This window comes from Coturnix japonica, chromosome 7 (assembly GCF_001577835.2).
Source record: "Coturnix japonica isolate 7356 chromosome 7, Coturnix japonica 2.1, whole genome shotgun sequence".
NCBI classification, from domain to species: Eukaryota; Metazoa; Chordata; class Aves; order Galliformes; family Phasianidae; genus Coturnix; species Coturnix japonica.
The window spans coordinates 19708574-19721625 of record NC_029522.1 but is presented as its reverse complement, the minus strand read 5'-3'; the positions used below and the strand labels follow the sequence as shown (position 1 = coordinate 19721625).

Genomic DNA, 13052 nt, shown 5'->3' with positions numbered 1-13052 from the left:
TCCATCATAATACTTTCCATTAAAACTGTGTGTAGTAGTCCCCAGAGCAGACAAATCCTTGTCTACAATTCTGTCCACTAGCATACCGTAACATGAAAACAACCTAGTTTTTGTGTCAAGGCAATGAGGACATAATTCTGCTATTCTGTTTTCATTATGTGGTGCTCTTAATCCAACAGCAGGCACCTTGATATTGGTAGTATTTAAACTTAAATAGCTTCTAGTTTTGGAAAAGAAAGCTATCTCAAAGAAGGACAAGATCACATGTAAGGGACTGGATGGGCACTGAACTTCTGAAACACACAGTTCAGTTTTGAATCCAGGTGCGTATTTCTGTGTAATCTACAAACAAGTAGACTGGACTGTGTCTCAGTACTCCACACACACATCACAGAGAGGAGCAGTTATTTTCTTTGCTGTTTTAGCTAGGAATGGCATCAGAGAAGGGCCCAGCTCTAAACTGGCCTATGAATCTTGCTGTCAGCAATCATATAGTAAGTTTCACTTGAATTAGGCTGCTTAAGTACCACTTCCTTTCAGTTCTTTAATTTGTATTTTCAAGATTTTATCATAATTTTTCCTCCAGAGGATTTAACTGGCATTTAATATCATTTTGTTTTTGAAATACTGAATTTTCTTCCTGCAGAGACAAACTGTTGAGTTATTTTTTGATGAAAATACACTATAAGCTGAAGAATGAAGCTAAAGTATATTTAACTTGTTCCAGAGTGTTCCCAGAAATGGAAGTTCTTAATTCGTTGTTTGGTGGGTATGGGGATGTGATATAAACGAGTTAGATTTCAGACAGAAGATGCCAGTGGAGGAGGAGGGATTTGTTATTTTTATTTTTTAGTGGAATGCATCACACCAATATTCTAAAGCCTTGCAAAAACAAAGCAAATACTACATTCACCATAACAGTAGGGTTACTTGTGAATTATGAGGCACATGGAAAGAATGGCAACCTTTTAAGCCACACAGCTGGCAGTCAATAATTTGCCTATCAAGTTTTCTAAAATAAATTCAACCATGTCAATGTGGACAGTCAGGTCAGAGCTCTTATACTGGACTGGTCATCTTTTCATGAACTGTACACAGTTCACAGATCTTATTTGGTTCAGCATGCACTTAGATGCTAGAAAGTCCAGATGTTACATGTAAAAATGTGTGCTGTCTGGTTTTGCCCTGTAGGTTTCCAGACTTCATACTGCATCCATGAGTGAGCAGAGCCAAATAACATGTCAAAAGCAGATTTTTTTAAGCTTTGGAGTCTAGAGCTGGAGTGAATATGGACTCAAAGTACCAGCAATGAGTAATGACATGCTTTGATTATAAACCTTCACCACATGTGGCCTTCTGCAGAGGTTTGGAATACATCGTGCTTGCTGTCTATTAACGTCTGTTTTATTTTTCTGAGTAGGAAAAGCAGAATTTTATTAAAAAATGTGATTAATCCCAGCACAGGTGGCAGAATCATTGTCACTTTCCCTACTGCTTCTTGCTTCTCTCTGCCTGATCTCCACAAATTTATTCAGGCACCATGTTTCACATGTATAACCAGCAGCAACAAAAGCCACTCAGAAGTTGGCAAGTTCACACATATCATCAGACTTCTCTGAGATCTGAGCACAGATCCAGTGTTACAACAGAAGGATGATAGAAAGAAAATCAGAAAGCACATTACTTAAGGGAAGGATTTGAAATGAACCTGGCTTGCCTTAAAATTTACCATCCAGCTCCCTTATTTGAAGGTGAATAGAATGGGAAGAGCAAGATATTGATTAGTCAGTGGGTATCAAACTCTGATCCAAATGCCCCAACAACTACATAAACTCTAAACTATATCCATCATTAAATGGTTTACATGAAATCCAGCACCTTCAGATTAGAGTACCAGACTAGATTTAGTAGCTTGATATCTTGGTTCTGGCAATGAACCATATATGATGGTTCACACGAAGCAGAAAAACAACACATACTGCACTTTTTCCAACTGTGCAATACTTCATCCAAGGAGCCGAATTCTTTCCTGACCCCTGGGTAGTCAGTCCGTGATCTGCAGCACATTTGGCTGTTCCTCCCAGGCAGCACTTTAGCACAAGTATTCTTTAGCCTTATAAAATTAATGAACATCAATATTACCCTCAAAAATTACACACATATACAGACAAAGCAGGTTGAGTTAACTGCTAGTAGCAATCAAATACAGACGTTAATATCACTCTGGGCAGGGACAAGTTTTTTTGAAAAGCATTGGTTGACTTGCCATTGTTCACTGCTTGACACTCAGTGATATTACAGCAAAGAGCAGAAAATGCTCATGTTATATTTTGATGTAGTCTTTCTGATGCTACTAAAGTTCAGCAAAATTATGTGTGGTTAGCAGATCATGGCTATCAACAAAAAAGTCAGCTTGTTTTCAACAACCTCCTTTATTTATTTTTCTATTTAATAGAAAAATATTACCAGTTTTAGAGCTCAAAGCTTCAGATAGAGAGGGAATGATAAGGAGGATATGGTTTCATCATCAGAGAACAGCAAAGATTCTTGGTCTTGTCTCTCAGCTGTTCAATCCATTGACATCCATATAGCCTTTGCTATAGAACAGCACAGCTGAGAGAGGTCAAGAAATTCTAAAATAAAATCATTTTAAAAGTAGATACATAGCAACAGGTCTTATACTTCTAGATCACCATGGTAATGTACACCAACATACCACCTTGCTTGATGATTTACAAACTCTTATTTAAGTGCTTCATCTGAAAAGGATATCCCTTTCATCTGTGGTACACTTGAAACCCTCATGGTGTTTGCTACAAAGAAAAGAATCTCCTTTGTCAGTATGCCAGTGAGGATAATGAAATCCAGTGATGTACATCTGAATTAGAAAGATACACAATCACAACTTAATATTGCAAAGCACTGATAAATATTCCAGTGATTAATACAACAGGTAAACAAACAGCTTTAAACAGAGCCCACTAATACTAGAGCATGCTCAGTTTATCCTAACAAATTGGGAACTATAACACAGTTTAAGAATAATCTAGGAAAGTTTCCCTATGAGGCATCTCAGCAATGGGCTGACAAACAACTTAGATGTCTATGTAGAAGAGGCTAGAGGAGTGTCTGGGGTAGATAACCTTGACTTGGCATAAGTGGTTCCACACCTCAGTTTGAGTTCCAGGACAAAATAATGTTCACAGATGCTTGAAAGATGATGAGCTAACTTTCTGCCCTGTGGTCATATTGAGAAATTGAAATCTGCAGTCGAATATAGTTACACTTACACTATTTCTCTATTTCTTTTCTCTCTGTGGTCTTTAATTGTAATTTCACACCATTTGTCTTGCGTGCTGTCAGAAAGAAAAGCAAGAATCTTCATTTTAGGGCTGTCTCTCTCTTGCCCACTTAATGAGAGCACAGGATCATCACAATATCAGATTTATATCCTGTCTTGGATTCAAATAATATTTTGTTTTCTGATAAGATAGATTCCACCACAGAGGAACTCTTTGAAGAAAATCTCCTGTCTAGTCATATTTAAAACGTTTTACTTTTCTTTAGCCTTAGTTCAATATTTATTCTGTGTGATAAAGCAGAGTATCAGTAACAATCCATCATAACATCTGTAGCCTATTTTCCAGGATAGAAAAACTCAAGCATGTTCAGTAGCTCCCTCTGTTACTAAATCGTAACAAATACTGTCCTTCTGAATCTTTGGAATATTGCTATGATAAAAGAAGCTACATTGTACACAACAGCTAAACACAGTCCCAGATTATAAAACCACTGAGGCTGCTATCTAGTAGGACTACAGCTAGTAAGTGACAGTGTCCTTCCAAACTACATTGTCAGGTTTTCACCCAACCCTGCCCATGTTACTAGACAAGGAGCACAAGGAAGATATTCATTTGAATCCAACAGCTGCAACAGAACCAAACACAAACCCTACAAACATATTACACTATAAACAACAGAGCACATAAACTGAATTTCAGTAGGCAGTATGATCATTAGAAATCTCATTTTTCCGGAGCATTAATAAGGAGAACATGCAGCGTTCCATTACTCTCTATTTCCAGCTATTATAGTGTACATTGTTCTCCCTCCCCCTCAAATTGCAAGTTTGTATCTCAGCTTCCAACAAGAGTTGATTCCATAGAATTTGGAATGAATGCGCAGTGTTAGAGATTGGCTGTTTTATGTCTACAGCTGTGTCACATGCTGTTACTTCTCAGCTCATACAGGCAAAATGAAACTGCACTATGCAAATACTCTGCAAGGCAAGAGGCTGAAGTGCCAAAGACAGCAGCTATAATTATACGTCTTGGTTTGCCAATCTTTGGAGGTAGCCTATTTACCACAAACTAGTTGAAGATCCCACATGTATTTCAACAAAGCTGTGATCTTAATGTCTAGCACTTACAAAGCATTTTGAGCAATAAAGGTTTACTTGAACAATACAACATGTGTGCAACCAGTGTGTTATCCTCTGTGCTCTGAGGACAAGATTAAAGGATTCAGCCATACTCATATACGAAAATGAAATCTAAATTACATTTCTATCATTAAGGAGGTTCAATCCAGAACCTCAATACAAGCTTATTTCTTCAAAGAACTTAAATCTTTATGTTTAGTTAGTACTGAATTTGTGTATTTTGTCCAACATACAGAAAAATAAAAAATAAAAAACAAGCTACAGTTTACCCTGGAAAAAAAAAAATCAAAGCAGTGATGGCACACTAACTTGTGGGTAACCTGAGTTGCTTTAATTTAACTAAGAATATATCTGCAGATAGCTCCAAAACTAGAAATATTTTACTTGAGCTTTTAAATAGGAAAAATAAGAAATGTAAAAAACTAAAATTTTGCAACATCACATGCTTTAACTTTTGTTTCATGTACTGGTTTTGTCACATGCAGTGCTGTTTGGAAGAACCAGCATAGCACTGTGCATCAGTCTCACATAAATAAGTAGCAGCACATTGTCATTTCTCTACTGTTTGCAACTAAACAAGGCGAAATAATGAAAAAACAGTAAGAAAGGAAATGCTTATTGGGGCTGGAATATGTCATGCACACAGATATTTTCTGGGTCTCATCTCAAAAAGATGAAAACTAAGGTAATTCTGAAAAAAGAAGAAATCATTTTGCACTTAAAACCTAATATACTCCAGTCCTTGTTGAAAAATCCCAGTTCCTACCCAGCTCTTGCATAAATAAATAAGATAAATATCAGGTGCCCTCTACTGGCCCTCTGTTTATGTTAGTTTCAGAAGTTATAAATTTCCCAAATTCCTTTTAGTCCCTGCTTTTGTTGTAGTGAAGTTGCAGTTTCCTGCCTCTGTCAGAGAAATCCCACCACTTCAAAGAATAGAACCACATTTGGTTTGATGATATAGCTGTCAGCATGCAATCAGAGCATGGACAGGAGGAAGCTGAGCAGGCTGAGATGGAAAACTAGTGGCTCCAGGAGAAAAATTTGGGTTAAGGGAGAAGAAAAGAAGATAAACAGAACAAGTAATAGCTCATAGCAGGACTGAAGAATGAAAGGAACATGGATGCAAGAAAGGACAATTTAATGCCCTTGTTGTGAGGGAAAGGAGAGAACCTGGGATCCATGCACTCCAATTTCTTCAATCCCTTTTAGTTAACAAGTTTCCTTGAAGAAGTCAGCCTATCCTCTGAAGACACTCTTTTTGCTTTCAGATTAGTAGGTGATGCAGATACAAAAAGATCACTCAGAAACAGACCTGTAATGCTCCTACCTCCACAGGAATGGAAACACTGGTGTAATTTTCTTGAATAAAGATCTCATACTGGAGAGGCAATTTCACTAAATGTGCAGACTACTGGGCAGCCTCAGGAAAAGACAAAACCAAAATGGAGAAGCGTTTCATCATCTCTGTTTCTTACCTTCCCCTCAAATCGTGCTGTGGCTCCCAGTTGCACTCGGATGTTCCGAGGAGGAAGAGTAAATGCTGGTGCTTCAGCAGGAACTGAGGGGCTGAGTGTCAGGGAGGTTTTCGATACTCGAGTAGATGTCACCAGTTTCACATCCCCCATGATGTGGACTGTAAAAGAGAAACACAAAGAATTTAGGAAGATGAATTGTTTACAGTAGCAGCTAAGAATCAGGACAGAGTAAGACTGTTATATATGTGTATAACATATATAAAACACACATATATACTGTTAAGAGTCTTCAGCCTAAAGGAACAAGTGCTATTTTCTGGGTGGGGAACTGAGACCCAGGAAGACTGTGTGCATTAGAGTTGTTACATGATCACAGCCTTGAACTGAACTCAGTTTGAACTCTCAAGTCCCAGGCCAGCTCCTTAAGCGAGAAGTCATCCTTTACAACTGCACTAAACTGCAATAACTTATTTCAGGAGAATATTTTAGCAATGTGACTTTGATTTTCCTGGCCTGTAGTACACCAATATCAGTAAGTCTCAAAAGAAGAGCCAGTGTTAAGTAAGTCTTATGAAATTGAAAAGACCTCTGTTTGCACTGGAGTTAAGTTGCGAGTGGGAATGTGGAAAATCTGATTTTTCATACCATGCTTTCAGGATCTTAAGAAATATCTGGTATATCCCTCCAAAGTACTGCTAGTACATAATAGATACTTCTGATGAAATTCCAAGTCTCTACTGCAAATACTTCTACAGCATGTACATTAGTAAAATAGCACCAAATTTTACGCTACATAAATGTCATTTAAGAAATCTCTTTACAGGTACCTACTTCAGATATGACTGTTACGCTACATACCTTATACTCCCCAGTAGAAAACAAAAAAACAACAGTCGAAACCCTAATGTAGTTTTGAAGTGTAAAAACCCTGGCTATCCAGAAAAAAAAAAAAAAAGAAAAAAAAAAAAGAAAAAAAAAATGTAGTAGTTCCTCTGAGTGCTGCACTATACCACACAAAACCAAACTAAATGGCCTTGCAAAGCAAGTTCTTAGATCTCTGCATTTGCAACTTCTGCAGCTAACAACAGTGCCAATCCCAGGAGTTATCCCTTGAAACTCTTTCTCAAAACTCCAACTTTTCTCTGATTAAAGTGACCAAGAAAAACATTTTCTGAAATTGACTGTACAACTTAGGACCATAAACTTCATTTCTGATAGGACACATTGCCACGTGTGTCTGAAAATCCAGTCTGACAACACAGTGATTCCATACAACGTACCTGACATGCTCAGTAAATATAGAGTATGTCAATGTCAAGAAATACCTTGTCAAAGCACCAGATGGTGATTTGTTCTAGAGTGAGGGAACCAGAGTGCTCCAGAGGACAGACTGATGGATGGATTGAAGGAAGTCAGGTGGGTTGCGGGGAAAGTAGGAAAGGAATAAGATCCTAAACAACTAACAAAGTCATTAGTACAGGTCAGGTTACATTTCTATTGCAAGTTGGTAACCAGCACAGAAAAAACTGTCTACATCTCAAAGCCTAATGTTATAATGACACTGTAACATAAAATAGAGTAACAGCTAGTCTTTTCCTTATGGACATCTTGTATGGATTTATGTTTTTTCTAAATAAAGTATCTAAATAAATCAAATTTACCAAAGAATATTAACTCAAATGAGCACAAACAGTTTTGTAGCAACATAATCCTCTAATCATCCACATTTAGCAGTCTGACTCTAATTAGATTTGTATGCTGAAGATGCTTCTAGTAGATAATAAGGAATTTCCCCGCCCCCCTTCCCAGTTTAGAAGATGTTTTACAATTATTTTCCCAAAGAAATAAATGTATGTGCAGCCTGGTGTTAATATGGAACTAGCACGTCCAAATACTTTAAGAAAACAGTGTTCTGAAGAACAAATCTTATTCCAACTTAAATTCAATAGACAAGATAAAATGCAGGAACTTAAAAGCTATGGAACACATCTGACTTTTTCTTTTTTTAATGTAAGGAATTTTCTAGAATGATTCTATCCATCCAAAGTGTTTTTCTCAGTTTGCTGCTGAGTAAGATTTCAAAGATGTTTCATAGACTCATAACATTTCATTTCACATGCTGTGCACACCTAGACTATGGTCTTAAAACAAAACCAAGTGTAACTGAAGTTGCAATCAAAACATTATGGTATTAAACATAAAAGAAAACTTTCATGCAAATGTTGGCTGGATGGGTAGTGATGTGGTTAGACAGCATTTCTAATCTGGATTTTTTTTATTCTTAATCCTTTCTCAAAAGCACATAAATCCGTACAAATTCTCACAGTGTGCCCTCTAATCTTTGTAATACCAAAGCAGACTAACGTGTTTTAAGCATTTTCTACTGGGAACAAATTTGTCACTCTGTATGCTTAGCGCACATTTGTCACTCAGCTTACAAAATTAATTACCCAAAACCAAACTCTGAGAATTTCACCTCATCTTTTTTCTCATCCACTTCTTTTATATAAGTAAACGCCTACCATCAGCTTCCTACATAACTATTTAGTTATACTAATTTCCTTTTAACATATCCTTCCTCTGAGGCAGAAAACAAATGAGCTGCAGAGAGTACATGTGTGTAAGAGAGCGAGTGCACACAGGTGAGAGGAAAGCAGAGCTGTCAGCTGAAAAGCCTTCATTTGGCTTCCTGATATTGCAGCTCTCCACCTAAGCAGATATTCTGTTATTTTAGCCAGTCTGCCCTCAATAACCTCTGACCCATCTCTGAAATCTGAACAGAATCTTTTGAGCTCTTCAAATACGGGAGCAAAAGGCCAGCCCAGAGGCTGGAGCATTTGTCTGCTATTGGAGATCCTGGCTGCATTCCCTGCTCTCTGATGGGGCTGCTTGCGTGACCTCAGGCAAGTCACTAAGCTTCTCTTTCCCTATGGTTCCCTATGGGTGAAGTGGAGATCACTGTACTTCCTTACCACAGAGAAGTGCTATAGGATAACTATAATAGAGGGTGGGAGTTAAGCTGCAGTCACAGGACCATATAAGCAGCATAGATTTTTAAAAGGCAGAAAAATGCTATCAAATTTCAGAAACATCAATAGCTTTTTTTTGGCTTTTTTTTTTTGTTTTTTTTTTTCCCCTCCTCCCTCCCCAGTGCAGTGGTGTTTCCAAAAAAACAATATGCATTTTAAAACACCAGGTACATTTGATTCCCATACATAGATCAGTGAAGTCAACAGTTTTTCTAGGGACTAAATGCCATCCACTATGCTCCAAAATGTTCAATATTTCAGAATCAACTTGACAGCTTCCTCTTTTCAACACACTCATTTCCTCTGCTTACAGCTTCTTTTTCATTTTTTTTTTTACCACGAGGACTAAGATGAGGTTACCATACATTTATACAAATCTGAACACACTCTCCACAAGACTACAGAAATGGGTTTTTGCAGCCATATCACTTGTGACTGTCTTTTCACTCTTACTTTACCAGACCACACAAAAAGCATCTGCCCCTTGTCAGCTACCAGTACCCAGAAACAGCATGCAGGGAGAATGATAAAGCACAAGGAATCAGCAACTCAAGTGAAAAGTCATTTGTTTGGATTTAGCAAGAGGTTGATGAATGGGAGGAGGAAGCAGGAACTAGTAATGCTGCTAATTGTAGCCACACTGCAGGCAGCCTGTCCTTGTATCAGTTCAGACTTGACTAGTATTCCTTCTTCCACTGCCTTTTCTATCAAGAACCACCTTTTTCTTACTGATTCTCTACCTAGCTAACACCTCTAGAAAAGCCCCTTTCATCAAAAACAGCCAAGGTGTTTTCAACCCTGATATCCCCGAATGTCCAATCAGCATTTTTCTAGTAAAATTTAATGGCAGATATCAGGCACATCAGTAGGAATGAGATGAGATGCCATATCTTTGCATGCTTCTCTGTGATACAAAAATTTTGCAAGCTTAAGTTGAGGCAAAACCATGCATGTAAAATCTCAGGCTATGTTCCCACAGAGAGCATTTACATAACTATCCTGCACAGTTCCTGGGAATTACAGGGCGACTTGTAATTTGTTCAAAACATTGACTCTCTGAAGTGACAGCAAAATATTTCCATGCTGAATACACAATTTCATTTGGACCATTTATGCCGAAGACTTTCCCAGTAGTAAGCAAGTTCTTCAGATCATATCATTACAGTATCTTGAACTGCACACTCAGGATGTCAGCAACAAGCTTTTACATTAAGAATGTTGCTCACATGTAGGAAAAGGACAGAGCGGTTTTCAAACTGTTAAAGGTACTCATCTTAACAAAATACTACTGCAGTCCCTACATGGGCATTTCAGAAACAGTAATGGTTGTTTGAGGGTCACACAGAGCACTGAACTGCAAGACCTGAGTTAAAATTAGATCTGTCTACTCAATAAATTTAGAGCTTTTAATTTGCATGCCTGTTGTGGCATGGGCTGTACACTGAAATGGTTTGCATGGTATGATTACCATGTATGAAGAATTCCAGTTCTCTGTGTAAGTCTTGTAAGTAATTCAATATGGTATTTATTGATATATACTTATTATATATAGGTTTATTAGAGCATGAAAAATGTGGTTGTCAATCGCCTTTACTTATATATGCCATACAAGAAGAAAAAAAAAACAACACTTGCATGTTTTTATCAAAGAAGAAAAATAATATTCTCCCTGACCTGGAGCCTGCGCTGCTTAACAGAGAAATTGCTAGCAAAGATGTGGATTTCCTGCAGATAGTGCCAGTTGTAACCGTTCTTCCAATTTTCCGCTCAACTTAACAGTGCCATTTAGGTACTGAACATCCGCCCATTGAGATACAGACAACCTGCTTCACCTAATGTCAGTAGTCATGTATAGTGCTGGCAACAGCGCCAGACAAGAGCCGGATTCTCTTAGCAACAATCACACCTTATAACTGATTATATACCTGTATTAAAGTAGCCAGAGAGTGTATTTCAGGTACAAAGAACCTGAAAACCATGTGAAGAGGGAAATAGATAAATTCCTTTAATAACATATGATTATCTTGATCATAAACAGACATGCTACATTATTCAATTATTCCATAACCACTGAGCATTTAAAATTTTAAGGAAAAAAAAGATGTCCATTACAAAGCAGTTGGACATGCAATTTAGAAGAATGCAATGCATTTTAAGATTCAAAATCCTTACATGTTTAATTTGAAACATCAGATTAGAAGGAAGCAGTAAGAATCAGACGCAGTTTCTTTGCAGCTGTTATCTCAGAAGAAATACGAGTAACTAAATATGACATGCATCGTACAGTTCTGTACAGCATCCATACACTAGAAATTTATATCAGGAAAATTGAAGCCAGAAGTAAACACAGATGGCAAACGGGATGCAAGCTGGGCTTGTTTTTGCTGATTCCATAAAAGCTTCTTATAGAAACATGTTGAGAGTGGTAAATTTTCAATCTGACTCTCAAACTGCTATCAGTTGTGTTTGGAAACAATCAAAGAAAGAAAAAACAAAAAAAAAAGTAACCTAAATGAGGTTTTTTTTTTCAGGTGTAATTAAGCAGCAGGTCAAATAAATCAATAAAAGTTTCTATGGATTTCCTTTTAACGGATCATTTTTTTATACTCAGTATTTGACCAACCCAAAAAAACTGCTTGTCTTGAGGCAAAGTGAGCAAAACCGGCAAATTTAAATCTCCATCATTGACAGCTGGTCGTTTTCTTCCACTTGTCACAAGAGATCACTGGTCAGCTGGCGCAGATTCAATGATCCCCCATGTAGCGATACCACTCTAAATGAAAAACGTTCAAGGTAGTCAGACCAAAGATAAGAGGGCAAAACTGAATATTCTCTATTCTTGTGGAATGAGCCACCACTACTAGGAGGACATATTATTAAGGAAAAACCGCATTTTACTGAAAATTCGCAGCATAGAGCTTGTGATTCCATTGAAAGTCTGTTTAGGAACATTTTGTCTTCAGACTTCACACTGTTCTTCAGATGTTTAATCTCTACTCCACAATTACTTGGGAACCCTACCAATTACAAACTGTATTTTGGGGAGAAAGTCAAAAATTTCACTCCCAAGTTCATTATATAAACTTGCAGAATGTCATCACTTTCCGAAAACTCTTAAACAACTGTAGTTTTAGCGTTGTATAGAGCATGGATTAAAGCGCTGGCATCATAAACGCAAGAGGTAACTCCTTCTTACCATCTACCCACAAATACCAAAAAACTAAATCAGGACCATTGCACAGCAAATGAAATAACAAGGCCCTACTGAAAGCCTGTACGTTCAACAAGCAAGAGGGTCCAGCGAACCAGTGTAGGGCAAACAAACGGACGAAGGGGCGACTTGGCACTTAAAGACCTGGGATGTAAGGGGGAACACAGCGAAATAGTGCCGGTGGTGGTTTATGGAGAATATTTTTATATAACAGTGAATGAAAGCCAGACGACAGTTAAATGTTTAAGTTATAGTGATATTCCAAAAGAGAGCAAAACCTCTTTCCCCTGCTTGCCTAAAAACACAACTTAGTATGTTTACAAAAGTACCTACAAGGAATTAAAAATTACAGTGTTAAAAAAAGAATATCAAGATGTCCACACTTGAAGAACCAAATGCACAAAACATTCCTTTATTAAGAATGAAAAACATTTCCTATTTATTTTGCAAGGTAATTACATTTTATTGAGTGCATGGTTTCAACAAGGTTCTAGGAAGTGAAAGAGTAAGTTTTTTCCAGATATAACAGCTTAACATGGACTGAAAATAGCAAAGTAGTTGAGAACACAGAAAAGAAAAAAAGACAGTACAGAAGGTCAGAGGAGGTTGTTGATTGCCATAGTTTATTATAAAACGCGGCCAGGGGGCACGGGTATGAGAATTCAGAAAGCAAACTTTGGATTTGAAAAGGTACCATATTCAGCAAATTATTAAACATAGCGTAACCTAAAGAATGAAGCTAAGTAACTTTTTCTCCTAATTATTTTAAATAGCTGGTTAAAAGAAGAGAATTTCAGCAAGAAGGTTCATTATGTTTTGGCAACGGGAATGTTAACGAGTGGATCTAGAATGTTATGACTAAAAAATCAGCCGTACTTTATATAACAGGGAAA

At 37.4% G+C, this 13052-nt stretch overlaps 1 protein-coding gene across 2 annotated transcripts in view; it reads right to left on the bottom strand.

Moving 5' to 3' along the window:
- Positions 1–13052, bottom strand: part of MYLK (myosin light chain kinase) — a 171234-nt gene that overhangs the window by 113369 nt on the left and 44813 nt on the right. For both annotated transcript variants that reach the window (XM_015868725.2, XM_032445928.1), the window contains exon 2: positions 5920–6077. In XM_015868725.2, the coding sequence (XP_015724211.1) occupies positions 5920–6077 (158 nt within the window). The remainder of the gene's footprint in view (positions 1–5919; positions 6078–13052) is intronic.